This window comes from Linepithema humile, chromosome 1 (assembly GCF_040581485.1).
Source record: "Linepithema humile isolate Giens D197 chromosome 1, Lhum_UNIL_v1.0, whole genome shotgun sequence".
Lineage (NCBI taxonomy): Eukaryota > Metazoa > Arthropoda > Insecta > Hymenoptera > Formicidae > Linepithema > Linepithema humile.
Window position 1 is genome coordinate 21,600,204 of NC_090128.1, and position 26,147 is coordinate 21,626,350.

Here is a 26,147-nt window from a genome sequence, read left to right on the forward strand (position 1 = left end):
TTATCTTATCTTGTTAATGTTTTGTCAAAAGGTTTCGAAGGGCACGTTTTGCTAATCATTCGCTTTGTACGTGAAAAGACTTAACTAATCTCCGCGGAAAATAAAGGACGGAGATATAAATGCGAGTTGAAAGACCACTTATCCGCTTCGTGTAATTACTGTTTCCCTGATATGAAATCTCAGAGAGATTTCTGTACGCGTCTATTTATCTTAAGGCTTCACTCGAATGTTTCTTTCTATCGTTGAATGTCAAAGTTTTCCATGACAACGCGCTTCCAGCAGAATATTTGCCGTAAAAGTTCCTCTGGTTATCCTCCGAAGTATCAGTACGGAATGATCTCTTCATAGCTTCAAGAACCGACCACCTTCGCGAGGTAATATTTTCCACTTCTGCGAACATGCTTACAGTGAGATAAAAAGCGATTTTTAGCAATTTGCTAGGGAAGGAAGAAAAACGACTTCGGCAAAGCTATTCCAGACCACTGATTTATAGAACTCGTTATAACGACGATACATCATTTTAATATTCCTTGTTGTAGGACAAGTCTTGTCCCGCTGGAATAGTATGTTTACGGCATCTACTTGGATAATATCCTGGATGGATGGAGATGAGAGCCGAAAGGTCGGCCTTCTCTCTCACCTGCTTGATTATTATTCCCGTGCTGTGATAGCGCGAAGAAGGGAAGGGCTCCTACACCGTAGGTCGTTGCACCGGGACGAAGTCTTCCGCCACGGCGAAGCCGTACGAGCATAATCATATTTTTTTACTTCGCTTGTTCCGTTTTCGAATCACCCGTCTTCGCGTTCACTGCTTGCTACACAGACCAGACGATCTAGCTGTTAAATTACTTGGAAAAATTTATCGATATCGCGCCATCGTACACGTTCCGGTGCACGTTCCGCCGGATCGATTGCAAAGAGTTATCATTCGCTTTGATCGCTGGAAGAAAATAGACCTTTTTAGACTGTTTTCTCCGCTCATCTCGTTTCTCACGGCACATTGTGGCGAATTCCAAGCTGCCTATAATTATAGCAACAACGACGTGTTTTTTTAATATTTAAAAGTGATTTTTGATTAATAATAAAAAATATGCTCTAGAGTTTCTAGATTTTACATATTAAAGTATCGATTCCCTAAATATCAACTTTTTCTCACGGAAAAACGAAACAAATTCCGCGTCAATTTCACGGTCCACATGTTGAACAAAATATCGAAAAATGGATTACTCGCCAACGCGAATAACCCATGAAAATCCTATCTACGTACCTCCTTTAGCCGCTTTCAGTAAGAAGCTTAAGCGCGATTTACGTACCTTCATTGTTTATGAATCCGTCGTTCTACGCCAGTCTTCGTCCCGCTCCTTTTCTTTTCTCTCATTCTCTTGTTCTCTACCTTTACTCTTGCATTCCTGCAAACTCATTGTTTATGAATCCACGCTGATGCTACCGGTCTACGTTGTAAGGGATAGTCGTAGATCAGATTCATCGAGTTCATCGAGTTCATCGCGGTAATCTGAGGTTGCGCAAAAATATTCAACTACGTGAGAGTTCCAAAGATACGTGTCGAAAAATTTTCAGTCGATTTATTTATCTTTTTAATTTTTTACTCTTCACTTCAAAACATATAAATTCTTTATGGGAATAATTAGAAAACTTTTATGTTATTTTACATAAAAAATTATTCACTCAGATAAATAAACAGTTTATGTCTAAATATTAAACAATTCCCGTTGATATGATAACTGTAAGAAATGTGCAAAAAATTGTATCTGATCGAATGCTATGTGTCAGAGCACTTTTACAGAGTCAACGTTCTAGCAGAGCCGGATGGTTAGCATTCGCTTGTTACTTCACCGCTAATTCATTGAGACGAAATTCACATATCTCATGTTTCATGTGCGCACACGAAGGTTTGCTTTTCGCTTTCATGTAAATTCCTATCACGAGCAGTCCGATTCATCACGAAAGCGGATGTAGTATCGTGACGGGAAGCGGCTTCGCCGAGAGGGTGTGAAGCGACCCTAGACGAAGAAATGATTCCTCTCTTCGGAACGCCACGTTGTTTCTTCCTATTGCAGCATCATACTTGGAGAAAGAGTGAGATATATCATGATAATGTACGTGCAGCGTGTGGAAGTTTGTGCTTGGCAGAAGTAACAATCCAGTCCTTCCATAAAACTTTTTCCCTTTCCCTTTCGCAGACATCAGGGATGCAACAGTGAGGAACAATTTTCTTCAACGTCTAATCAGTTCCACCTAGCTAACCATCGGGACTGACGTTCATGAACATTGACGGAAAATTGATGCACATTTTACTGACGTCGTTATTGAGATAATTGCGATTGATTCATAATATCCATCGAAAGTCACTAAAAATTATTTAAAATTATTTAATCATACAAAATTATCAAATTTCGTAAACATATGAGAAACCGCAGTCGTATCAAGTATTAAAACATTTGCCAATCGACGAATTCTCTGCAGATAAGAGGTTTATAGAATGTAGTAGAAAATGCAAGTTGCTGCGTCTCTAGCATTCGAAAGAATTCTCCGGCGAAGCCATTATTTTGAGCGACATTGACGTTGCAAAGAGCATAAATCTGCATGTTTCAGTAGCCGCGGTACGTCGAATTGCAATTTTCCGTACACAACGACACACGATACGATCGTGATCGTACTCTCAAGCAGTTTACCTCACCAATCGACTACGATATTCAATAAGAAGAGTCGTTTCTGAAAATGTAAAAAACGTAAATTATTTGCGAAGGACAATAAAGTACATTTTCACCTCGTCATGGTGATATATTATTTTGCGACCGATGATGCACATAAAACGAATTTGCATAAACGATGCTATAACATCCAACATGTTCTTGGAAAGATTATTTATGTAACTCGTGAGATACCGTAATTGATTCTTCATGGGCTCTCGAGATCCTGTCATAATTGCGAGGTCGGGTCGTCACGAGACTCCCACGATGTCGCATTATCCGACAATGGTGTTCGTGACACGGTGATTAATTGTCTAGGGAAATTTTTGGATTCTAGTAAATTCTGAATGCGCATTTATTTGCAATAATTTTTAGTGTAGAATTACTTAATCGTTGTCAAACAAGTATTACCTATGCTGGAAGCGATAAAACAGATGTCTTCTATTTTATTTCTTTTATTTGATTTGAAGCATACTGTTTTATGACACTATAAACAAGCAAAACTGCAATAGAACAAATTACCTCCTGAACGTGCAAAAGTTTCATTTCCCTTCTTCACTTGTCGCTGGACCATTTTAACAGTCTTCTGTAATTCGTTTAATCGCATTCATATCTAATGACTTCCAGGATCGGCGGGATCGCGGCGGGAAGTAATCAGTGCCTTTGCTCTATCGAGGAGTATATTTCTGACAAAAAGGCGACTGAAATCCGGTAGGCGTGTAATTCGCACAAGCGCATCGGGGATTACCGGAAGCGTCGATCTTGCGTGGCAAGCGCACCCTGGGCGTCTGCGGAGCATCATCGACCTGCGAACCTGTCTGTCGGCCGGGTTTCTCAGTATCGTGAGACGAGACCGGTTGTGACGTAAAGGTCAGGGCTATCGTGCACATAATTTTTCCCGCACGCGCCACGGTCGGCGACAGGAAGTACCACGTTTGCACATACGTACGATTGTTAAAACAATTCAAGCTCCCGTATCGCGTAAATCTCAAATTGAAATTTCAATTGTATCAATTTTCAAAAATTTGTAATCTGGAATTCCACTCGCAGGATATAAAGACACTGCTGAACTCAGGAAATCCGAACTTCTCAGGTAACTCGTGACCTCGTGCAGGACGAAGAAATCCGGACTCCCTCCGCGCGCGCGCGCGCACATTTCTTTCACCTCGGTAGGCGTATTAATCTTTGTAACAATGCATCAACCTGCCTACTGAGCGCACCTAAGCGCATTCCTCATTGTTAGCGCGCGACTTTGCCACGGCGTGCATCTCGTGGGTGCGGGGTCGCGAGGAGAGGCTATGAGGGCACAAATAGAGGGGGGAGCATGAACCTTTGACCTCGGTACAGGCCACGACGTGGCTCTCCTTCCCTCTGGCAATCTCCGATGAAACCCTATTATACTTGGTGACCTCGAACTTCGCGAGACTATGTGGCTCGGGCTGTCTGCTTATGATCGTATCTGCATCCTTGTTATCACATTATCGTAATGTGACTTGGCCTATCGAACGTACGTAATAGCGAAGAAAGTTGGTCAGTAAAGCTTGTATCGTGAAATCTCGTCGTATGCAATTGAGGACAACGAACAATGACGTTGCTCAGATTTTTTTACGTAATGGAATTAAATCCGACGCGCAGGAATAATCTATAAGTTTTATCGTTTATAGACGGCGAAATAGTAGATAAGTAAAAGAGCGAGAGAGCATTGAGACACGCAAAAATTATGCGGCATTAGCGGAGATCGGTTGTAAAATAACGGAAAGACACTTATTTTTCACGATTGTTCTCCGCGGTCAAATCATTTTTTACACTATGCGCTGTTGTCACTACAAAGAGATAATACATAGAAATATTAAAAAGAGAAAACACGAGAAACTGATTTCGCGAGGAAAATCCGTTCTGTCGCGGGTCGAGATGCGCGACATCGAAGAATCGGCGAGGGGAGAAGAGGAAGTCTCCTGCATACCACCTGCGAGAAAGGAACGAGACAAAAAACGACAAGAGAAGGAAACTAGGAAGTGGTTGCGTGAAATGCGAGCAAAACGCGCGCACGGGAAGTCGACTGCTCGCATACTCCCAACTAACGCGAGCGAATTACACGCCCGGCAGAGCGGCGAACGGCGCGATTTCCTCGATTGAATCCGGCAGAATCATCTTCTCAAACCCTTATGAATGTTAAAACTCACTCAGTAATCGTCAATCATACACAACGGCTTTCCGCGTTGATGAGACGCGTTTCCTGATTAATCACACATCCGATTAACTCTTTCTATTGAGAACCTTTGTCTGGCTAAGAGTTACATATGTCGGATTAACGCGCGTCCAAGTGCTTGAAAGTAGAACTTGTGCGCACAACTATATACATTATTCAAGTATTGACTTGCACGTTCATCTTTATGAAGACCGAACGCTACGCATTCTCTTCGAAACGCACTTTGTTCCTATTTTTATGTGTGTATGCTAGTATTTAAAGTATTATTGTACTTGATGTATGTGTGCGCGGAAATTATTCCTCGTCATGTGTGGGAGCTAGCCTCGCGCCAGCTCGAGAAATAATACTTGTTCAACTTGTTAGTTATAATTACGGTTCTACAATTCAGATTCCTTATTCCCATTGCAGATGGGCTCGTTTGCAATCGGAACGGTAGCAGCTGCAACCACGAGCCTGATATTTATGGTGCTGATAGCAAGTGGCAATGCCGCGCTAGGTGAGTTTTATCAAAATTAGTCGCATAGCTTCTCTCTTGTCATAAAATATTAGGCGAGTGTTTGCACTTGATTTAGTATTTGTACTGAAATCTTGTAAAATCTTTTTAGTTTCTTATAAAAAAAAATTACAGAGGACAATGGAACAGTTTGTTCATGTAAAATTGCTTTTATATTTCAGCCAGGACGGCGTTCGAGAAGCTCACTGACTACGATTACCGCGGCACTACCTATTATAACGTAAGGAATCTATCGTTGTACGAGTGCCAGGGATGGTGCAGAGAGGAGGCAGAATGTCAGGCCGCCGCCTTCTCATTCGTCGTGAATCCTTTGGCGCCGATGCAGGATACTGTCTGCGCGCTGCAAAACGAAACGGCCGCCACAAATCCGGCTGCACAGCCGCAAAGGGCCGCTAATATGTATTATATGACAAAATTGCAAATAAGATCTGGTGAGTTAGTACGAGAGCTTTGGCACATTTATTTATATGAAGCACTTGATACGCTTGTTTCGTCTGGTGTTTAATAAAAATTATGTAAACATATATTATAGTGAAACAGAGAAAGACAGAAAGAGAGTGTAACATATGTGTAATGTATTATACTGAATATATGAAAGAATTTTTTGCACTGCAAATTGCTTCGGGAAATCTTGTGTCTGAGTAGAGCGATTTTCTTGGCAAATTGTTCCGCGTTTTGTGAGGGACCCAGTTGTTCATCGTATAATTCGCTCTTTAGCGAGGAACTTCAAGAATATTTATTTCAAAGTAAACTGGATAATTTGTAAAAAAAAAATGATAAAAAAATTAAAAAAGATAGACTAGTTCAGACATTCAAAGCAAATTAGCAATTATAAAAAATTTTATTTGACTGGCTGTAAAGTTAACAATCCAATTTAATGTGTTTCATAAATTCATTAAAATTGACGCTAACGTGGAGCGTGAAACTTTGTAATTAAATTTGCAACTTCTGAAATAATTCTATAATATTTATTTGTTATTCCTTATATAATATTCATTATGATTACGCAATGCATTAAAGTATTCATAATTTAATAGAATGCCAGAATCATCAAGGACCATTAAATTTCACATTTTCACAATTTTACATAGCTGGCCAAAAAAAGTATCGTTTTATTAGCCCGATGGTGCTTCATTTAGAATGAGCGGCATTTATTAGTAACAGCGGTTAGGAATTCGTACGGCCGGCGGTGATTCATCCGTGAAGGACTCATGCCTACGTTACCGTTGGCACTGCTTCCGTTGTCGGCAGCTTTAGCGCCGGTTTTGAGGGCGGAACAAAAGAAATTGGAACACCGAATGAGCTCGTCTAAAATACATTCCAGGCCCGTGTGCCAAAAAACGCGGCTATGTGCGTCATCGCCAGCATCAGCGCAATGCTAAGTCACATGCCAGCACCTTATGATCTTTTAACGCAGACTTTTCGTTGCGGCATAATTTGAGGGTGTCAATCAACTTTTTAGTACTTTTTAAAATTGTTTTAGAACAATTAAAAAATCATTGAGAAACAATAAGTTGTGAAAATGTTCAACAATTTTTCTTTTGATAATTATTTAATTTTTTCACCTAACATCTCTATAATTATCTCAGATATTAAATATGAATTTAATACCTGAAGTGGGATCTTCATTACTCCAGTTTCCACCCAGAAGTTCTAAATTTAGTTTTCTTTATTTTTAGATGAAAAGTGTGCCAAAAGAGATAGCAATTTAATTTGAATGTTATCAACTAGTGAGCAATAAAATGTGTAATAAATCAATTCATATAATCACAAATATATCAACGTGCCTGTTATATTTGAAATTTGTAACCAGACGTCACAAATTGTATCAAAAGTGTTATAAATATATGTTTACGTAATGGAAACAAAAAGAAAATTATCTAACTTTATTGCATTATTTTAGAAAATGTTTGTTTGCGGCCATGGGCTTTTGAACGCATTCCAAATAAGATGATTCGCGGGTTGGATAATGCATTAATTTACACGTCCACGAAAGAAGCTTGTCTCGCAGCATGCTTAAACGAGCATCGCTTCACTTGTCGTTCTGTGGAGTATAATTACGTAACGCTTCAATGTCATCTGAGCGATTCAGATCGTCGGACGACAGGTCAATATGTTCAATTTATCGATTCGCAGGGAGTGGATTACTTTGAAAACTTATGTTTGAAAGGTAAAATGTTTTGTAAAGAATATCTCTAGATACTAGAAAAAAAAAAAAAAAAAAAATATATATATATAAATATTTGATTGGGTGTTTATAGGAAAAGAAGCTTGCAAGTCTCAAAGAATTTTCCAAGTGCCCAGAATCGGTGTAGCGGACGATAAAGTTGCGCAATATGCGGGTCTACATTATTACACCGACAAAGAACTACAAGTTCAAAGCGAGTCTGCTTGCAGATTAGCCTGCGAAATTGAGAATGAGTTCCTTTGCAGATCCTTCCTTTATCGCGGTGCTCCTCAAGGAACAGCTTATAATTGCCAACTTTTCCATTTGGACCATTGGACTCTCCCGGATGGACCTTCGACGTATCTCAATGCAGAGAGGCCTCTGATCGATAATGGAGAACGAGTTGGTACTTACTTCGAGAATTTCTGCGAAAGTGAGTAAGCTTTAAGTATTAGTTAGTTAAAAAATTTAAATGTTTATGTGCAATATTAATCATACGAATGTTATTACATCAATTTTAGAGAGTACTGGGCCGTTAGCGGATCCGCTACCGGTTGTCTTTGAAACAACAGAAGATTCTACAATAAATAATCTCACCAGAAATGACATTAATTGTGATAAAACTGGAACATGTTACGATGGTACGGAATCGATATCCTATATTATAAAAACAATGATTTAACAATAATTAACGATCAATGTTCCTTTAATAATTAATAATTCATGTTACAGTGTCGGTTGATTGTAAAGATACTCGTATTGCCGTTCAAGTCCGTACGAATAAACCTTTCAATGGACGTATTTATGCTCTCGGACGATCTGAAACTTGCAATATTGACGTTATCAATAGTGATCTTTTCAGGCTCGATCTTACGATGAGCGGACAAGATTGTAACACTCAAAGTGTAGTAAGTATATAATATTTAATATCCTTGTTACTTTAAAAATCAAAAGTATACTATGCATAATTGACAGTACTAATAAAAAATAATTGTAATTTTTCACGAAGCATCCTAAAGATACAAATATTTCTCCTGAAAAGTTAATTCTACATTTATACCACTTTCCAGTAGTGCCTCCAAAATACACATGCTTACAAATAGCTGCATTCAATAATCAACACTACTATACACTACTGTTAAGTTACAAACACCATATGTATATATCTAAAATTATTTTATTTCAATACTAATGTATCATATTTATTCTATTATTAGTCAGCACTACACATCTCTAACATATTATATAACACACAATTTTAACAAAAGTCCTTTTTTAATTGCATATTTTCCAAAGGTCGATAAAGAGTTTACAATGAATATTGCACATCCCTCTCTGCTTGAGTACTTAAATCTCTGTTCAAACTTTCTTTTCACCATGGCAGCGTGACGGTTTTCAGACTGGAATTTATTCAAATACGGTTGTACTGCAACACCATTCCGTGGTAATGACGAAGGCTGACAAAATCTACAAAGTTAAATGTACATATGACATGTCCTCGAAGAATATTACCTTCGGCATGATGCCGATTAGAGATCCGGAGATGATCAGTATCACTAGCGCACCGGAAGCACCGCCACCGAGGATTCGCATTCTCGATAGTCGATCGCGAGAAGTTGAAACTGTACGCATTGGTGACAAATTGACTTTCAGAATCGAAATTCCGGAGGACAGTAAGTTTATTTCTTACAAATTAATTTTTTTTAAAAAGATTCATTAATTCGTCCGACAATTAATATTAATATTCTGTATGTAGCTCCATACGGCATTTTTGCTCGCAGTTGCGTAGCTATGGCAAAGGATTCGAAAAGCACGTTTCAAATTATCGACGACGAAGGGTGAGTTGATTTTATTTTATATGACATTTTTTTGTTTATATGTTCGGCGAAGAATAAAACTTATAAAATAGATATTTAATTTTTCAGATGTCCCGTCGATCCTTCTATTTTTCCCAGTTTCACCCCCGACGGTAACGCTTTGCAATCTGTGTATGAGGCTTTTAGATTTACCGAATCATACGGCGTAATTTTCCAATGTAATGTGAAGTATTGTCTGGGACCTTGCGAACCGGTAATGGTTTTGTTATTTTTCCCATTAATCATAGAAGAAAAAAAATTCTTAACAATACCTTTCAGGCCGTTTGTGAATGGGGACGTGAATCCGTGGAATCATGGGGCAAGAGACGTAGAAGAAGCCTTGCAAACTCGACTGAGGAAAAAGGCGAAGACATGACTTTGTCCCAAGAAATCTTAGTGCTCGATTTTGGTGATGAAAAACAGTCTGAATTCCTAAAGAGTGATGCCAGCATAGATTTCAATGAAGCAGGTAAAATCGTGGGAAAGAATGCATCTAATGTTTATAGAAGTATATTCCTAACGTTCGAACTCGATATATCTATACTATTTATTTGCAGACAAAACAGTGACTATTGTGGAGCCATGTCCAACGAAAACTTCGGTGCTAGCGCTTGGGGTGACGTGTGCTCTTTTAGTGCTCCTTTATATTTCCACGATCTTTTGTTATTACATGAAGAAATGGCTGACACCTCGCAAAATGATACCTTAAAAGACACAAAGGTTTTGTCCGCAAAACGCATTTAAAAAGTAAACGAAGAAAACGATCACAAAGAGTACGAGAGTTCATACATACATTCACACACGCATATTCATATCGTAAGTTATCAAAAAATTCATACTTAGCGATACTCATTTGCCCTTCATTCTTATAATATGTTCATTTTCATTATATTTGCAACGAATAAAATATGCATAAGAGGGTAGAAGGTAAAAAAAAAAATCACCATTTAAAGGGCACAATCGTACTATCATAATGCGCATCAGAATTGCAGTTTAATGCATTAAATATTCTACGCAACATGTTGTCAAGGATTGTTATGTAATGTGAACACTGATTTTATCGATAGTACGGATGCATTATGTCTAAAAAAAAATAATTGTGCTCGTTAGTATAAATTGACGTTTCCGAAAAATTGGAAATATTTAAAAATAGATTGTTTTATGCGTAAAACTAAGTTTACACATACATTAAAAATTATTGACACTCGACGAAGATCACAAAGATCTCTTGTATTATACGTTGAAGACAAATATCTACATATAATCAAGATCGACAACGAAGATGGTGCCTCGTTAAACTGAAGTAATATTCGTACAAGTGTAGCAAGGAATAAATTATGAGTATCGTAATTTTCATGAAGGTGGCGTGTTTCATAATGATAAACGTAAATTATAAACGTGTAATTTATAATAGCAATATTTTCGTTGGATAATACTTGAGACATATTTTATCTATTTTGCAATATTTTATCTATTTTGTGGCTGCAAATACTTAACAACTTATACTCTTGGTCACTGAATTGTATTGAAATATTGTTGAAATAGCAAATAATTTTGATGATATAATTAAATTTTACGTATGAGGAAAGCATTGCTATATCAGCAACTACAATTAAAATTTGAATGAAATTTATGCATGCTAAACTTTGGAGGCATTATTGCAATGTTGGCGATCAACTTTTTTGTGCGCGCGTGCGCGTATTCATATACATGCATATTTCGCGGAGCACACTCGCGACTAAAGCCACCTTGAAAATGCAATGAGTATAGACTTTATTTAAGAGTATTCTTAGAAACAGCTAACTATCTTCTAGTAGCTACTTCTGATCGGGTTGCAAGGAGAAAGGAACGAGCGAACGAATTTATTTTTCGTGTTGCTCGAGATGAAATTTCCGGTATCTTTTGAATGGTTGATGTAGCTTTGGTTACTGTTTGCAGTATAAGGAAATCAATTTGTAACCCGCATCAAGACTAGCGGTATTTAAAGGTTCACGCTTCACTAACGTTTTTAATGATATAAATAGCATTAAGATAGTGATAGTGAACATGTAAGCATAGATACAAGAAAAGAAAAGAGAAAGAATGCGAGAAGATTTTTTTTTTCCGGATTTAGCGGATTCTCGAAGTGGTTCATACTTTACTCATACATTTTTAAATAAATTTATAAAGAAAAAACTACAAATGAATTATATTCGCATATATAATATAAATTTTCCATTTTCAATAACAATATCGAAGCGATTAATTGCGATGTTAAAATTAGCTGCAATAATAACGACAATAGTAATCAAACTGAGAAAAATGTTTTAAAGTACCAACTTCTTGCGAGAAACCCTGTTGAGATTCACAAGCAAGAGTATCTCTATTTGTGAAACTCATACTGGTATTGGAAATAAAAAATACTCAAGCATTCGGTTACTTAAATGTGAATTGTCTTCTGCGTGTTTATGACTGAAGCTTGAGAGCTCTCAAAATTTTAATCATACATGTTTAAAGTGTTAAACAAGAAATACTGGAGGTATAACGTAAATACTATCGGCAGCATGAGTAACCGAGTGAAATTCATTAAGGACAATCATATTTTCTTAGTTTATCAACTTTATTCTTTTAATAAACTCACTATTCTGCGCTAAATATTTTTTTCTGATTTTAATTTTTCAGACATTATTATGAACGAACATTATGCAACTATCTATTTTGAAAATAAAATTTCTATATCATATTGAAAATAAATATAGACATCATCATGCGTTGAATTAATTTACGAGATAAATGTCGAAATGAGAGAAATCACTCATGACAGCAGGAGTAAAAATATTTAATTTGAAAAAGTTGACTCCAGAAGAGTGGACTTTAAAATTGCTTCATTTCCGTCACTATTAATTATTAAATAATGGATGATATATGTATTTGTTTATTTGAAATATTATGACGACGTATTAATTTGATACGACAAGCGATTCTTCCTGCGATAGAGACGTTACGTAATGATTCATAAACAGTATAAATTGGATTGACTAAATTAAACCTTCCGGTTAAGGTGCTTGCTGTAAAGGGGTCACACTTTCAAAAATAAAGTATTATTTAAATTTAAAAGAACGATAGAGGATTAAGAAGATATCAGCTAATAACTTCATTAAGACTTTATTTTATGAAATCTAGATATATATTTCATAAAATTTACTTTTAAATCTACATATTAATGAAGCTATCAGCTAATAAAAAAATATTTATGTTGTATTAAAACAGTGCTAAGTCATCTAAAAATATTACGAAAGGTGTGATCCTTTGCGGTTTATAAAACAGTTTACAAAATGTATATATTATTAAGACAGACTGCAATAGACATTCAGAGATAAAGACACATACGCATCAATTATGCATCAATTACATATATTTGTACCCTATTTATATACATGAATGTTTCAGTAAATAAACTCAAATCAGTTTTGTCAGAATTTCTTTTCCTTTTTTATAGCCATTTATCTGTAACTATTTGTAGTTGTACATGGAAATGATGCCTGCAGTATTGCTAAACTCAATATTTTTATAATTTCTATATATTTCTAAAGAAGACATGTAAATTTTAATCAAATTTTATTGTCGTCACTTTTCCGTGTTACCAATTATTCTTCTCGGTATACTTATACAGTTATCGAACTCCATAGAGCTTCATGGAGTCACCAAGCTCCGTGTCGGTAATTCCAGGATCTTTTTAAAGAAAAAAAAAAAAATTATATCACTGATTAACATAATTATCGAAAATCAACTGAAAGTTACAACTAAATTCTGGTTTGGTTTGATATTTATCTTAAAATACAAAACTGTACAAATTGAATACTGAATAAATTATTTTCCAATAACGTTTATTTATATAACTATAGATTTCTATATAAATGTAAAACATACAATATTATCAAATATTAATATTGTATGATTAAAATTGTTGCATTTCTATTCAAGCTATTCAAATTATTGAAACATAAAAGGAATATCTTCAGGCAAAAACTATCGATCGACTAATCCGCTTTCAAGGTGTCGATAACACTCTATGGATAAAACAGTTTTCTTGCATGCATTGTTTTTTTTTAATTGCTCGACCGATAAAGCAAGTTACTGTTTAACAGAATCTGTGGCGCATATCGCATTGACGTAATTTGTTCGCAGTCGAAAATGCGAAGTGACTTATGTTTCATCCTCTTGGAATTCTCCTTTCCCGATAAGAAAACGGCAGAAGATGAGAAAGAAAGAAAAGAGAGAGAGAGAGTGACCAACACATCGTATCGAGTCGTCGTCAAGCCTTCGTGCCAAAGGCAAATATATGGTAGTCAACCTCGATACGCCTTCGCCAATGATAAGATAAAGGTTAGTGTGCGTATGAGTATATGCTTACGTGATTCTCGCTGTAGAAACCGACTGTGGGCGTTGCATTGCGGTTTATTTGTGTGCATCGTGTTGCTGCATGCCTATTCTCGCGATAACGCTTCTTTCTCAACACGTGATTTCTTCTGTGGCTGCATCGACCGATCGTCCATCCGTACATTCATTCGTTTACTATTCATTTTGTAGCCGCAGCAACTACAGGTTGTATGTGAAAAATATAGAAATGTAAAGCGAGCGCATATTTTTCGCCGCATATGGTCGAAAGAAATTCAATGAAAAGAGAGTTTTGAGAACCGTTGCAGCGACTTCGTTCGTAAAATTAACATTCGAGGGTTCACAAGCAGGTAAACGTGTTAGTAGGCGCCATCGTGCGTCCGCCTACAGAGAAGATATATTTCCACATTGGTATATGTACGAGCAAATATATGACCGACCATATGCGCAACGTTTGATCTATATGTATCGCGTAGTCAGACACGATTTTAATAATTTTTAGTAGGTAAAAATTCCGTGAACTGTTAGTTTTTTAATTATTATTCAGATATGACGTACGAGAGTTATTAAATATTAATTTCTAGTTTCCTATTAATTATTAATTTTTTATTACATCTTAAAACATATTACAAAATTTAGATAATATATCCAATTTACGATATATTTTTATTCAGAGATAACATTTATTAAATTTATTAAGGAATTATTCGACAAGCAATTAATTTTATAAGATGTATAGTTATTTTCGCGAGCAAATTTTACCGAGAAGTAAATTTATCTATATGAATTTAAAAATACATGCTTTCGCACAATGATCGACCGTCTCTACTTATGCGTACGATTAGATTCAATGCTGTGTAATAATATGTACATATGTATGCATGCATTAATGCAAGTGTAATGGTTTGGTGCACGTGTACCGCTCTCTCAGAGAGCATGCCCATAAATAAGTTTCGGTCATAAACTCTAGATGCAATTCCAACGAATAGCGCTCTTTACTCTAGATAAAAGATTGTTGTGTACATATACACTTCTTTCCCGATGACCATAGTCGCTTATCGCACTTCCATTTGCTATGTGTCATAGTTCACGAATTCTTTCCTCAATTAAATCGCTCTAATAGAGCGACTATACTCTTTGATATATTAGCAGCGTACCAATTCAAAATGCAAATATTTATAAAAACGTAACTAAATAATGAAATACATGAAAATTGTATCCTATAGCTAATAAAAATATAATAGAGTGTTAAATATCAATTGTTAAAATAGATACGCAATTTATTATCTGTATCATATATAACTCAACAAATAGCACAGACAATTAATAGATTATGAAATAAATAGTCAACGCATAAAAATATGATTAAAAATATGACATTAAGAGAAATAAAAATTTAACACGCGAAATCAGTTCTGGCAATACTGGCCCACACAAAATAATGTAAATTTTTGAGCGACAGCCAGCTTTACTAAAACTTAGCAAAATTCTAGGATCAGATTCAATTTATCATCTCCACGAAGTGTGTGTTTGTAGATGACCGTTTGTCTTGTTTTTGCCAAGAAGTCTCTCTTCTATAAGTCAAGCGAGAAGGTTGAAAAGCTATCTAACATATTTTTGCTGTAAATCGTCAACCTTTGTGCTCTTTCTTCCGTCTTATTTGTAACTAACTCGTCTAGTTCGTATCACAAGTAAGATAGGTCGACGATTGGATACAAGTCAGTGTCGTAAGTCAGAACATTGATAAATAGAGACTTGGCCCGTTTCTCTTTTCCTTCTCGTTCTTCTTTATCATTTCTATAGAGCCTCTTTCCCGATGGTCATGTCTGTGCATAAGTATGTGGAAGGAGAGCGCGGAAAGCGAAGGCTATAACAACCGCGTGAGCGAGCGCAAGTGAAAAAGAGAGATAGAAGATGGTCGACGTATATCATTTGGGCGCCGAGAAGTCTGCCACAACCAAGCCAGGCCAGAGGCGCGTCTCTGGTTACGCGACTATTTGGGGCGCCAAGCTGGTGACGGTGGTGCGGCGGGTGAACGGAGATTGAAGAAAGACAGCGGGGCGAGGAGAAGGTGAAGGTAGGCGTCCGAGCAACGTCCACCATGCAGAGAGGTTTACAGGGCCGGCGAATGAGGAGAAAAGAGAGAGGTTGCCCAAGGGGGCTCCGCAGGCCACATTCCAGAAGAATGCGAGTTTTCAAACATGCCTGGTCTGCGTGAATGTAGGTCCATGACCGATCCTATAATACGCACACAACGATCTCTTACGAACTGCGCGCTACGAGATGTATTCGTCTCTCGTCTCGCCTCTCCTGTGTCCATCGTTTGAACGTTTTCCCCCATGGCGCGTCTTTTCCCCCTAGTGCTGTTCTATCGCACACAGACGCATATATGAACACATATATCCTCCCTTCCTCTGTCTCCTCCTGCTCTCCCTTTCTTCGTCCCTCGCACTAACCCGGACGACCAGGCCGACCGAGCTGGCGACACCCTGTCTGGCAAGACCGGCCGGCGGACAAAAGAGGGGGCACCCGGGTGCTATGTTGCCACGTCCTCGGTCTTCGTGCTGCGCCTACCTTCGGCCCCAAGGACAAATCCGACGAGCCGTGCCAGCCATTGTGCCGCACTAGGCGACTGCCGGTCTAATGCTGCCTCAATATTTTCTTTATGCTTACTGCTGATATTATTTTCAGCCAATAAATCTTGTCTGATTGCTAAAAATAGAAAGTGCGAAATAGATAAATAAAAAAAAGAAATAAACGAAGTAAAAAAAAAACGCCAAGTATTTACCATATTCTGAGCTGCAATAGCATAAGCCAAATAAAAAAGTCATAGATTATTCGATAAAATACCAACATCGTTATGATGTAGTTAATATCGTCACTTCATGTTCATGTAGAAAATTAACAGGAAGAGTTCTATTTCATGGATGTAGATAGTGAAATACCTGAACGATGAGTCGTGCCTATATAACTACATGAAGGTCGATCCGTCCAAGAAGGCAGGTGCCTTCTTGCTGCACGGCGAACGTTTTTGAAAGGGGGCTTCATCGTGATCGGCGGATGCAAGAATAGCCGCCGTGATTCTTGGAAATAGAATAGGGTGCCTCTTCAGAGAACTGCGAGAGAATTCGTCGGCATCCTTGGTTTCTGCCAGTGGCGCGAATCGTGGAAATTTACGAAGCTTCGTCTGTTTCTTTTTATCAGTCTATCTTACTCACGCGCTCGTTCATCGAAGTATATGCGAGCGTGTGGCTTGCGTCATTGCCTCGCGGGTCCCTCTGCGCGTTCGTATGCGTTGCGGCCTACGTGTAACTAAGAAGAGACATGGCAACGGCGCGTGAAGCTAAACATATTAACTGTCGGCTCACGCCACAAAAACAACATGATCTCATTCCACGCCGCATATGCAAGAGGCTATCGTATACCTCAAAATCTCATTCAAAAGCAACTTCCACAGCATGAAACGAAAGAAACGAAAAGAAAGAAAAAAAGAAAATGGAGATGAGGTCTCACATGTATATACATGTACATGTAAAAAGAAAGAATAATAAAATTACAAAAATACCTATAAACATTACCTAATGAAAAATAGAAGAAATATTGATTGCAACTAGAAGAAATAATACTAACTTCTTTATCATAGAATTAGAGAGTACAGACAATTTCAACCCCAATAAGCTTGACATTAGCCATAAGTTAACATGGCTATAAGCCATTTTCTTGGAAAGCGAATTTTTCTCACCCAATAGCCGCTTTACCCGGTTGTAAAATTTTCTTTTTTATCACCATATCAGCTGTACAAATGATATATTGCATGCCATAGTGACCATATTTCCTACGAAATATGTCGTAACTTAAATTATACCTAATCTTTTGAGAAAGATTTGTTATTACAAATTGTTAGTTACAATTTATTTCAATTCCTTGCAACATTGTCTTTGTTTTTAAAATCTATGCAAATATTGCACATGCTATATAATGAATTGTAGAATTGTTTGAAATACTACATTCCGTATGTATTGGATCTCGTGAGAAGCCAGACGGAAGCACGATCAAATCGAGGAGAAAGGCGAGCAAAAATCGAGGCTCCATGCTGGCTGCCACGGCGAGCTGCTAAGCGGTGCGGCGGGCAGGCAGCAAGCAGTCAGACATCCACAGCAGACAACATGGCGCCGAGAGCGTCGTCGTCACGCCGGCGTGACGTTTCCCGCGCGCGTCATTAACGGAAGTGAGCCCACAAAATGGCGGAGTTTTACGGCGCTGAGGTGTGAAAGGGAAGAGAGAAAGGAGAAGACGGGGAGGGTGACTATGCCTGCGGGCAGTTAGACAGGCGAGCGAAGCAGGATGAGAAGAGATCCGTAGAAAGAGAGAAGGTTAGGTTGGTGGCACAGAGAAAGAAGAATGACTAGTAGCCGCCTTTGGCGGTGGACTAGCGCCCATACTGTACGAATGAGGCAACAGGGTATCGAGGGGGTACTCATAAGATAGAAAGAGGGAGTGCGACAAAGGCGATACGTTGAACGCAGAGAGCGCTAAACGAAGTAACGAGTGAGTGGGGATACACAGAGGAGAGGCCGAGAGCGCAAGGAGAGAGGCTCAAGGGAATGTGAGAGTGAGAGACGATGATGGAACGGAGGGGAAAGACCAGTGGGAGCAGCGGCAGTTCTCGTCGGTAGAGGGGATGAAAATTAGTTACGGCATCCAAGACCTAAAAGGAACTCCGGCGCCGCACGGTCAGATCGCATCGTGCAATGTTAAGCGTTAAGGTAGCCCCGTGCGTTGTTGACAGTGCCGGTTTCGAACTTCGTAGTAGTTGTTATCTGCGTTGTCGTTATACTCGAACTTGTTCTTGTAGTCGATGTGACAGCTATTGCCACGGGTGCGAGAAAAATAAAGTGCGTGTAATATTTTAGATATAAACCCATGACCTATGACGTGAGTGAAGTGCTCAGTGAGGATAGTTCAGTGAAAATGATTCACTCAAAGCACCAACAATTAGTGCACCAACAACATCAACAGCAGAACATGCGCAAATCTGTGGGCGTTATGGGTACTAGACGTATTTTCACAACAGCCTTTAAAATTAAAGTTCTGGATTCCTATAGACACGATAAAGATTGTCGTCAGAATCAGCGTGCCACTGCGAGGAAATATAACATTCATCGTCGTCAAATACAAAAATGGTTACAATGTGAGGAGCAACTCAGAAATAGCGTTGAAAACGGGAATACTGTAACCGCCTCATCAGCGACTATTTCTTCTGCTGGTATTTCGAAATCGGATGGTACTGTGACGGAAGCTACAGCAACTGCCGTGACTCCAGCAGCGCCGGCCTTGAACCTCAACCTCGCCAGACAGCACGGCGACGAGCTGACTACACAGCAAGGGCCCCCACCTCTTCCTCCGCATGGTAGTGCACCCTCCTCGCCCCAATATAGCCTTCAGACTACTACTACTGGCACAACTTTGCCCCTATGTGTCACATCTGTGGGCTATCAGGAATATTCATCCGAACAACAACGTCTCCGTCTGGAGCTCGAAGATAGACTTCATGTATCAGAGATTCAGAGATACTCAGATACACAAATGGATCAGGATCGAAATTACTACGTATTGAACGAAGATGGACAGCGAGATACAGAAACAGCGTCGGTATTTGGCGGTAAAAACGAGATAAAGGTATATCAAACTTTAACAAGTTACCATTCGCCGCATCAGGAACATCGATACGGCATAAATGATATCAGCAGTAATGCACGTAATCATTCGCCAAATTATCATTCGCAACAGCGTGAACAAAGTTATGAGAATGTCGATTCATTCGATGGTAGATCGTACGGTTTGCTGCTAGCGCCGTCGATGATAAAGACAGAGCCAGCGAGCCCAGACACAGCGGCGACGCCAGGGCCGTACGAACCGACAAGTTCCCCCGATGGCCAACAGGCCCCACTCTCGCCAGTATCACATCGAGTTACCGATAGCGGCAGCTCCTCGTCCGTTCACTTTGTTGACTCCTCACGAACCCCCGCGAGCCCGTACTTGCACACACATGAGCACGCACACGCATGCTCACCACTGAATTCCGAGAAACCGATCCCGTCGCTTTTGCACCAACAGGAGAGAGAGTCGGAGGAGACGACGCTATACAACGAAGAAAAAAGAGAAGAAGAAATACTGGACAAGGTAGAATGTTGCAGAACGGTAGTCAAAGAAGAAGTACATTTGGATGAAGAAGAAACATATAACGTAGGCGAAGAAGCTACTGCATCTTCGTGCATTGATTATCAACGACCTGTCGGCAGGTCGTTAGTCAATAGTTCAGGACCGATAAGCCCTATATATGATCGTAACGGTTACTCCTTACCTTCAAGTCCTCGTGATTCTGTCAGTGCTGGTAGATCCAGAAGTAGCTGGTCGGATAGCGAAATGGATCCTCTCGCTCCAGCTAATAGCCGGAATTTATCCGGCAATTTCACTCGTAGACGATCTTTTCCCTTACGTTTTAAACTTGATGTTCTCGATGCTTTTCATCAAGACAAGGAAGTAAAGGAAAATCAACGAGCCACTGCGAGAAAATTCAACATAAATCGTCGACAGGTACAGAAATGGTTGGAACAGGAGGCGGAACTTAGAGATGAAATTGCTCTTCGAGGAGATTTGCGTCAAAGATTGGGCCCTATTCAAGATGTTGCTTCCGGTGAGTCACCATTAGATTTGTCAACTGCGAATTGCGTTTCGCTATTGCGTGATCGACTAGAGATGGAACATGAACGATTGCCGCCACACTTTTATCGCTGCAATGGCATTGGTTCTGTTTCCTCTCAACATCCTCTTCATCATCAACACTCTGCTGGAATAGAATCTTCTGAGATGGAACCTGCTGGATCTTGCAATTTTTCTTGCTCTGCAGACAGCCATACTACATCAACAACATCCTCCTATCAGGAATTATCTTTGAAAGAATCCTGCTACACGGAGTCTTCAATTAAAGCATATTGTCATTCGCCAAGAGCAAATTCCGAAGTTTCTAATCTTTCTGAAGGATGCGAGCAAAGATATTCACCCCTGAAGAGACAGCATTGTATGATTTCTTGCTGTTACGATGCGATGCCATCACCGAAAAGATATTTCTGCGACAGACTTCCGGATGTAGATGACTCTTATGATGCACCTCCTCAAGATACGCCTCTTTGTCTTGTGAAACCAAAATTGACTCGACAAGTTTCTCCTTCACGAACGGAATTGATTACAATACCAATCAGTACTGTACCAACTTCGAATAATCCGGATGCCATCACTTTTAAGCCTTATTTGGATAACCCTGTGAGTAAACCTGCGAAGAAGTGCGCAGTTCAGCGTGATGCATCTCCTGTCAGTAACCATAACATCAACAACAATAATAATAATAACAACAACAATTGTCAGATTATTTGTAACTTTAACGAAAGTCAAAATCACAACTATGATTTCGAGCTTAATCTGCGAGTGCCGGTTTCTTGGAGGCCTGATGTAAGCCTGTATACAGGATTCCCGCAGGGGAACGCATTTGTCAGCGTGTCCTCACTTTACATGTAACTTTCTTCTCTCTATTTTAATCAAATGCGGATAAAAAAAAATCACAAAAACATATGAAAAGACTAGTAATCATTCACTCATGTTTCTTTTAATTTATTTTAAATAGATACATTTCTTAAACGTAAAAAAAAAATAATGCGTTCATTAGTTTGGAGATGTAAAAATCAGACTTGTAGGCTTCTCGAATGCGAATTTGCAAGCGAAAGATTGATTGGTACGTGATCTACTACACGTAGCGGACCACGTAAGCACTTATCGTTTCCACGGATCGTCGGTAACGCGTTATACATCGCGATAAAGTTTTAATCGGCCATTGGAAGAACCGAGGCGTGGAAGGAGATACATGGTCGCGTCCTCGGTTGGCGTCTTCTTCCAACTCCACCAAACTTGCTTGACCCGTTTCCCCTCCGTTGTCCTATCTTACTCTACGAAAAATCGCGCAGATATCCCGGCAGATTTTTTCATGAGTTTATCGTCAAGATTAAAGCTGATTATCGGCTAGGCCGTTTAGAGGTCGAATGCATTTGCTATAATTACGGAATTATGTCAGCATAGTCATTGCATCGAAGAAAAGCATAGGAAAAGAAATGTTTGGGCCAAAGTACCATTCACATATAAAACGTATTAAATTGTCCTTGCAGCATAATGTGTAACATATAGAAATGAGCATTACGTTTTCACAGATTTATTATTGAAGAAAAAAATTTTAATTGATATTTTAATGCAAAATATTTTTAATGAATATGCTTAGCAAATTGTATTTAATTTTTTATCTCGATATTACATATTCTGCTGCGAATGCATTGTGTGTCAGATAACAAAAATTATTTTAGGGCATGTTTTTTACATTTTTCCTATATTCTGCGGAAAACTATCCGTCGGCGATTAATTGCGCGATTTCTTGGTAGTACGATATGACGCGACATGGTTTTCCACGAACTAATCGTGCGATCGCATTCATTGTCGGTTGCGAATATGCAATCAATCTACAGAAATCATTTAATTGCTCAAACAGTTTCTTCCATGTGCGCACACGCGTATCATATTAGAATTACAATGCGATTGTTATCATCCATTTTTCATTCTTTGACAATTGTTATCTATTTCATGCTTTCACTTTTTTATTGTTTGCTCTTAAATGATCAGTCTGTAAATATGTAAATATTGAAAAAATAGAGAAGAAATATAACATTAGCCACCACAATAGAGGTTTTTACGGCGCATTTGGTGGAAATGTATTATAGTGTTATTTAAAAAAATTTAGTTTAATCATTGTCTTGATTTGGAAAAAATAAACTATTTTTATACAATCCCGCTTAAAAATAATAAAAAAATAAAAAATAATAAAAAAGCATGAGAAAAGACGGGAACTTGAGATAAACTACTTCCACAGAGACTACTTCTCATGTCTTTTTTTGGTCAATATAAGACGAAATGTTTTTAATGTATGACGCATATATATTAATACGAGTGTAATAGTAAATAAATTAATATTTTCAGAAAATTATTAAATTCATTAGAAGGCGAAAGAATCATCTCGCTGTGCATCTTGCTTTCAGCGAATTAATTTGCCAAATGACAACAAAAACATTCTATAATAATTTATCCAATTGTTAAAATGTTTAAAAACGGAAATAAGTACGCAAGGGGTGTTATTGCATATTTGTCAAACGCAAAATGTATTGATAGTTACTATTAATTAGTTCGCTAGTTGACGATAAAATCAGATGTTAAGCGGGGTGAGCAGAAAGATTTAAAAAGACACATGAGAACGGCTCTGAAAGAAAACTATGTGCCTTATGTAATATATTCATATTAGAATTATGTATGCACGCATAAATTGTGCCTCGGAGCTTGGTCACAAGATAAGATATACAAAATGTACAAGGAATATAGAAAATGTATAATAATGAATATTGTAATAATATTGTTTAGAATAGATTTATTAGTATTTAGAAAATAGAAATCAATGTTTAGAAGTGATAATTATTCGTATTTTTTACATACATCTACGTCCAAATTTGTAAAAGTTTCCTTTATATTTGCCACTGCTCGATAATCGGAATTGGATACTTTAGAAAAAAGGAAAATTACGCGTCAAAATTGAATCCGTCATTAAATATTGTGAATAACAAATAACACCCAATACGTTTGTACAAATAACGAACATAACGAATATTCTTATCATCTAAGATATCCAAATATTTGTATTTTGACAATCAACACTCTTGTTTATTGCATCTCCAGGATAAAAATAAAAAATAAATATATAGCACTCTTTTTCCCAGTGCACTAAGATTGGGCCCAGTGCACCATTAACATTGAGGTGCATTACGATCCTCGATATAAACAATTTCTTTCGTATCTGACTTTGTTGGCGAATTATCAAAGGAAAATCTTTGTAATTATTAGTTGATGTTAAAAGATATTAGGATGTAAGAGAATCTTGCTCAGACTTCAGAAAAAACATTGCAATATTAAGTAATCATAGAATAATATGGATTTTTTTTAACTTTTTTTATATTAATCGATTAAATTTTTTATTTAATAAATATTGCAACAATTATGTTGTACTTATAAATAAATTTCACGTACAACAATCAATAATGCAAAAGTAATAATGTTTATAGTTTCATAGAATATATTAATATTTTACTTATTAAATATGTGGGTCTGAAAAAAATTGATATTTTGTAGATTTCTGACAATCAAGTGGTTATCGAGCGACAGGCAAGAAGAGCAATTCTGTAAATTACTGCTGCAGACAGGGCAGTTACGTTAATGTTTCAATATTCACGCTTAAACGAGCTCATTCGTGGTGTGGCATTATCCAACGCGATTGCTTGTGCGATTGCTTCGTACCAAGCTCTAATTCATCATCTCACAAGGAATAAATTTATGACAATGTTATTATAATTATTCTACTAAGCTTTAGGATTTAGAATTTTTCGTGTATATAAGCATAGCTTTTAACTTGTTACAAGAATTGATTAAGAATCAAGTCTTTTTATCATTGAACAATTTGCCAACTAAGTCCGAAGATGAAAAGATTGTACAAAATAAATTCGTACGTTGCATGCTGATACACAGTGGCAATGTACAATAAAATCTAGCGTAATTGTAAGCCATAATAAATTACATAATGCCATAATACATTTTACATAATAAAGAGTCGTATGACTGATGAAAAAACCCTCGATTATGCGAAAAATCGCGCCGTCAGAGTGCCTTGTATGCGTGATGAGTGCGCTTATGTGCGTGTCCGTCTGTGTTCGTGTGTGTAATACATACATATGTCATGTACACACCACAGCCCACAAAAAGTCTGTTAACGAGAGGCATAAAGCGTATATAAGCAATATTTTTTAAGTGCATAAAAAAGGGGAGTTTCGTGGGCGAGCCCCTGCGTTTTATAGTCCATACGACACACAAGTAAATATGTGTAAGCATAATGCTCGTATCGTACATGTACAAAAAAAGAAAGTTTATATATATGTAAATAAAAAATAATAAAGTTAGAACGGAAATCAGAGAGCATATATAAATTTATCTATCTATCTATATATGTATATGTATGTATGTATATACATATATATACATTTATATCGAAAACTATATATTTTGATACAATTAACTTATATAATAAATACGCCTCCAAATTTGCCTAGTGCCTTCAGATTGTTCGTGCCTTACAGTTTCTCACGTGAGAAGGAATCAAGGATCAAAAACATATTCAAAGCAATATGTACTATATATATTTAAAAAAATTGATTTTTTCGACGAAATTGTGAATGCCTTAATAAATACAGAAAATGATGTATAGATGTACCAATGCACTCGTGTACAAGCATAGCATCAGTATTTGATTTGTTTCTTATTTATTGTTCTATTGTTTGCGTGACATATATAAATTATCCGATTCTACAAAGGAATTTAGTAAAACTTTGCGTGCGTTATCTGTATGCCTTTGCCACATACTTTGGAATTCGCATATTTTGGAAGAAATAAATTTCTCTCGTCACATCTTACGTGCAATCGATTTAATTCGTCTGATCGAAGTTTTTGCGATCACTTAATAATTTTCTTGCTCATCAATGTTATCTTGTGTATTGGCATGTAGTCGATAAACGTTGACAGAAACAACAGGCACGCGGTTCCTTCGATGTACGGCAGCTCAAAAATGCAATAGTCGAAAATAGTAGAACAGTTTATTAACATTTTCGTGTTGTAAAAAATTGTAAATAAAAACGATAATTAATTTTTATTACATCGCTTGCTTACGCGCGTCTTTTTTTCTCATTATCGAGTTTCACTCGAACCAACCATATCCATCATTGTGATTTATCAGGAGGAAGCAAACGAGAAGGAAAAAGAATGAGAGAGAGAGAGAGAGAGAGGAAAAGAGAAGTAGAAAAAGAAGGAAAAAAACATGTAAGAATGTGCGTGTGTATAATAAAGTGTTAAAGAATATGAGAATGAAAATATATGATTGTCAGCGTTTGAAGAGTGCAAGAGAATCATCAACGCATCAAGATATAAATCCATTTTTGTATGTTTAAAGAATTAGACGCAAGAATTATTGTATTAAATATTGTATCATATACACACATATAGATTATATGAAACGTGCCAAAATAATAAAAATGCTCATTTTGGCATTTACATTTTGGTATGACACGTTTCATATGACATAGAACTTTACGGGATTTGAGAGAAAATATAAGAGATTATTTTAAAA

At 37.5% G+C, this 26,147-nt stretch overlaps 2 protein-coding genes and 2 long non-coding RNA genes across 5 annotated transcripts in view; 2 read left to right on the forward strand and 2 right to left on the reverse strand.

Annotated features, from left to right (window-relative positions):
* The window catches only part of tyn (trynity), a 31,186-nt gene extending 20,686 nt beyond the window's left edge, over positions 1-10,500 (forward strand). Inside the window, exons 2-12 of one of the 2 annotated variants that reach the window (XM_067355800.1) lie at positions 5,329-5,416; positions 5,596-5,865; positions 7,338-7,604; positions 7,696-8,034; positions 8,123-8,242; positions 8,334-8,509; positions 8,986-9,274; positions 9,358-9,439; positions 9,527-9,671; positions 9,737-9,926; positions 10,015-10,500. In XM_067355800.1, coding sequence (XP_067211901.1) covers positions 5,329-5,416; positions 5,596-5,865; positions 7,338-7,604; positions 7,696-8,034; positions 8,123-8,242; positions 8,334-8,509; positions 8,986-9,274; positions 9,358-9,439; positions 9,527-9,671; positions 9,737-9,926; positions 10,015-10,166 — 2,118 coding nt within the window. In that variant the 3' untranslated portion in view covers positions 10,167-10,500. The remainder of the gene's footprint in view (positions 1-5,328; positions 5,417-5,595; positions 5,866-7,337; positions 7,605-7,695; positions 8,035-8,122; positions 8,243-8,333; positions 8,510-8,985; positions 9,275-9,357; positions 9,440-9,526; positions 9,672-9,736; positions 9,927-10,014) is intronic. The other variant, XM_067355802.1, reaches the window with a different exon arrangement.
* Positions 10,501-11,150: 650 nt separating this feature from the next.
* On the reverse strand, positions 11,151-14,389 carry LOC137000192 (uncharacterized). Its single transcript, XR_010890488.1, has 2 exons — positions 13,851-14,389; positions 11,151-13,168 (listed from the first exon to the last, which is right to left on the reverse strand). It is a non-coding gene; the product is annotated as an uncharacterized lncRNA (long non-coding RNA).
* A 693-nt stretch (positions 14,390-15,082) lies between these two features.
* Positions 15,083-16,921, reverse strand: LOC137000201 (uncharacterized). Its single transcript, XR_010890490.1, has 2 exons — positions 16,780-16,921; positions 15,083-16,546 (listed from the first exon to the last, which is right to left on the reverse strand). It is a non-coding gene; the product is annotated as an uncharacterized lncRNA (long non-coding RNA).
* Positions 16,922-17,407: 486 nt separating this feature from the next.
* Positions 17,408-26,147, forward strand: LOC105670199 (uncharacterized). The gene has a single exon (XM_012363592.2). It carries the CDS (start codon positions 18,758-18,760, stop codon positions 21,407-21,409), a length of 2,652 nt encoding a protein of 883 aa, XP_012219015.1. The 5' UTR covers positions 17,408-18,757; the 3' UTR covers positions 21,410-26,147.

Excerpts from the sequence above, each read along its gene's own strand:
- LOC105670199 (XM_012363592.2), top strand. The coding sequence starts at position 18,758 with ATGACCTATGACGTGAGTGAAGTGCTCAGTGAGGATAGTTCAGTGAAA.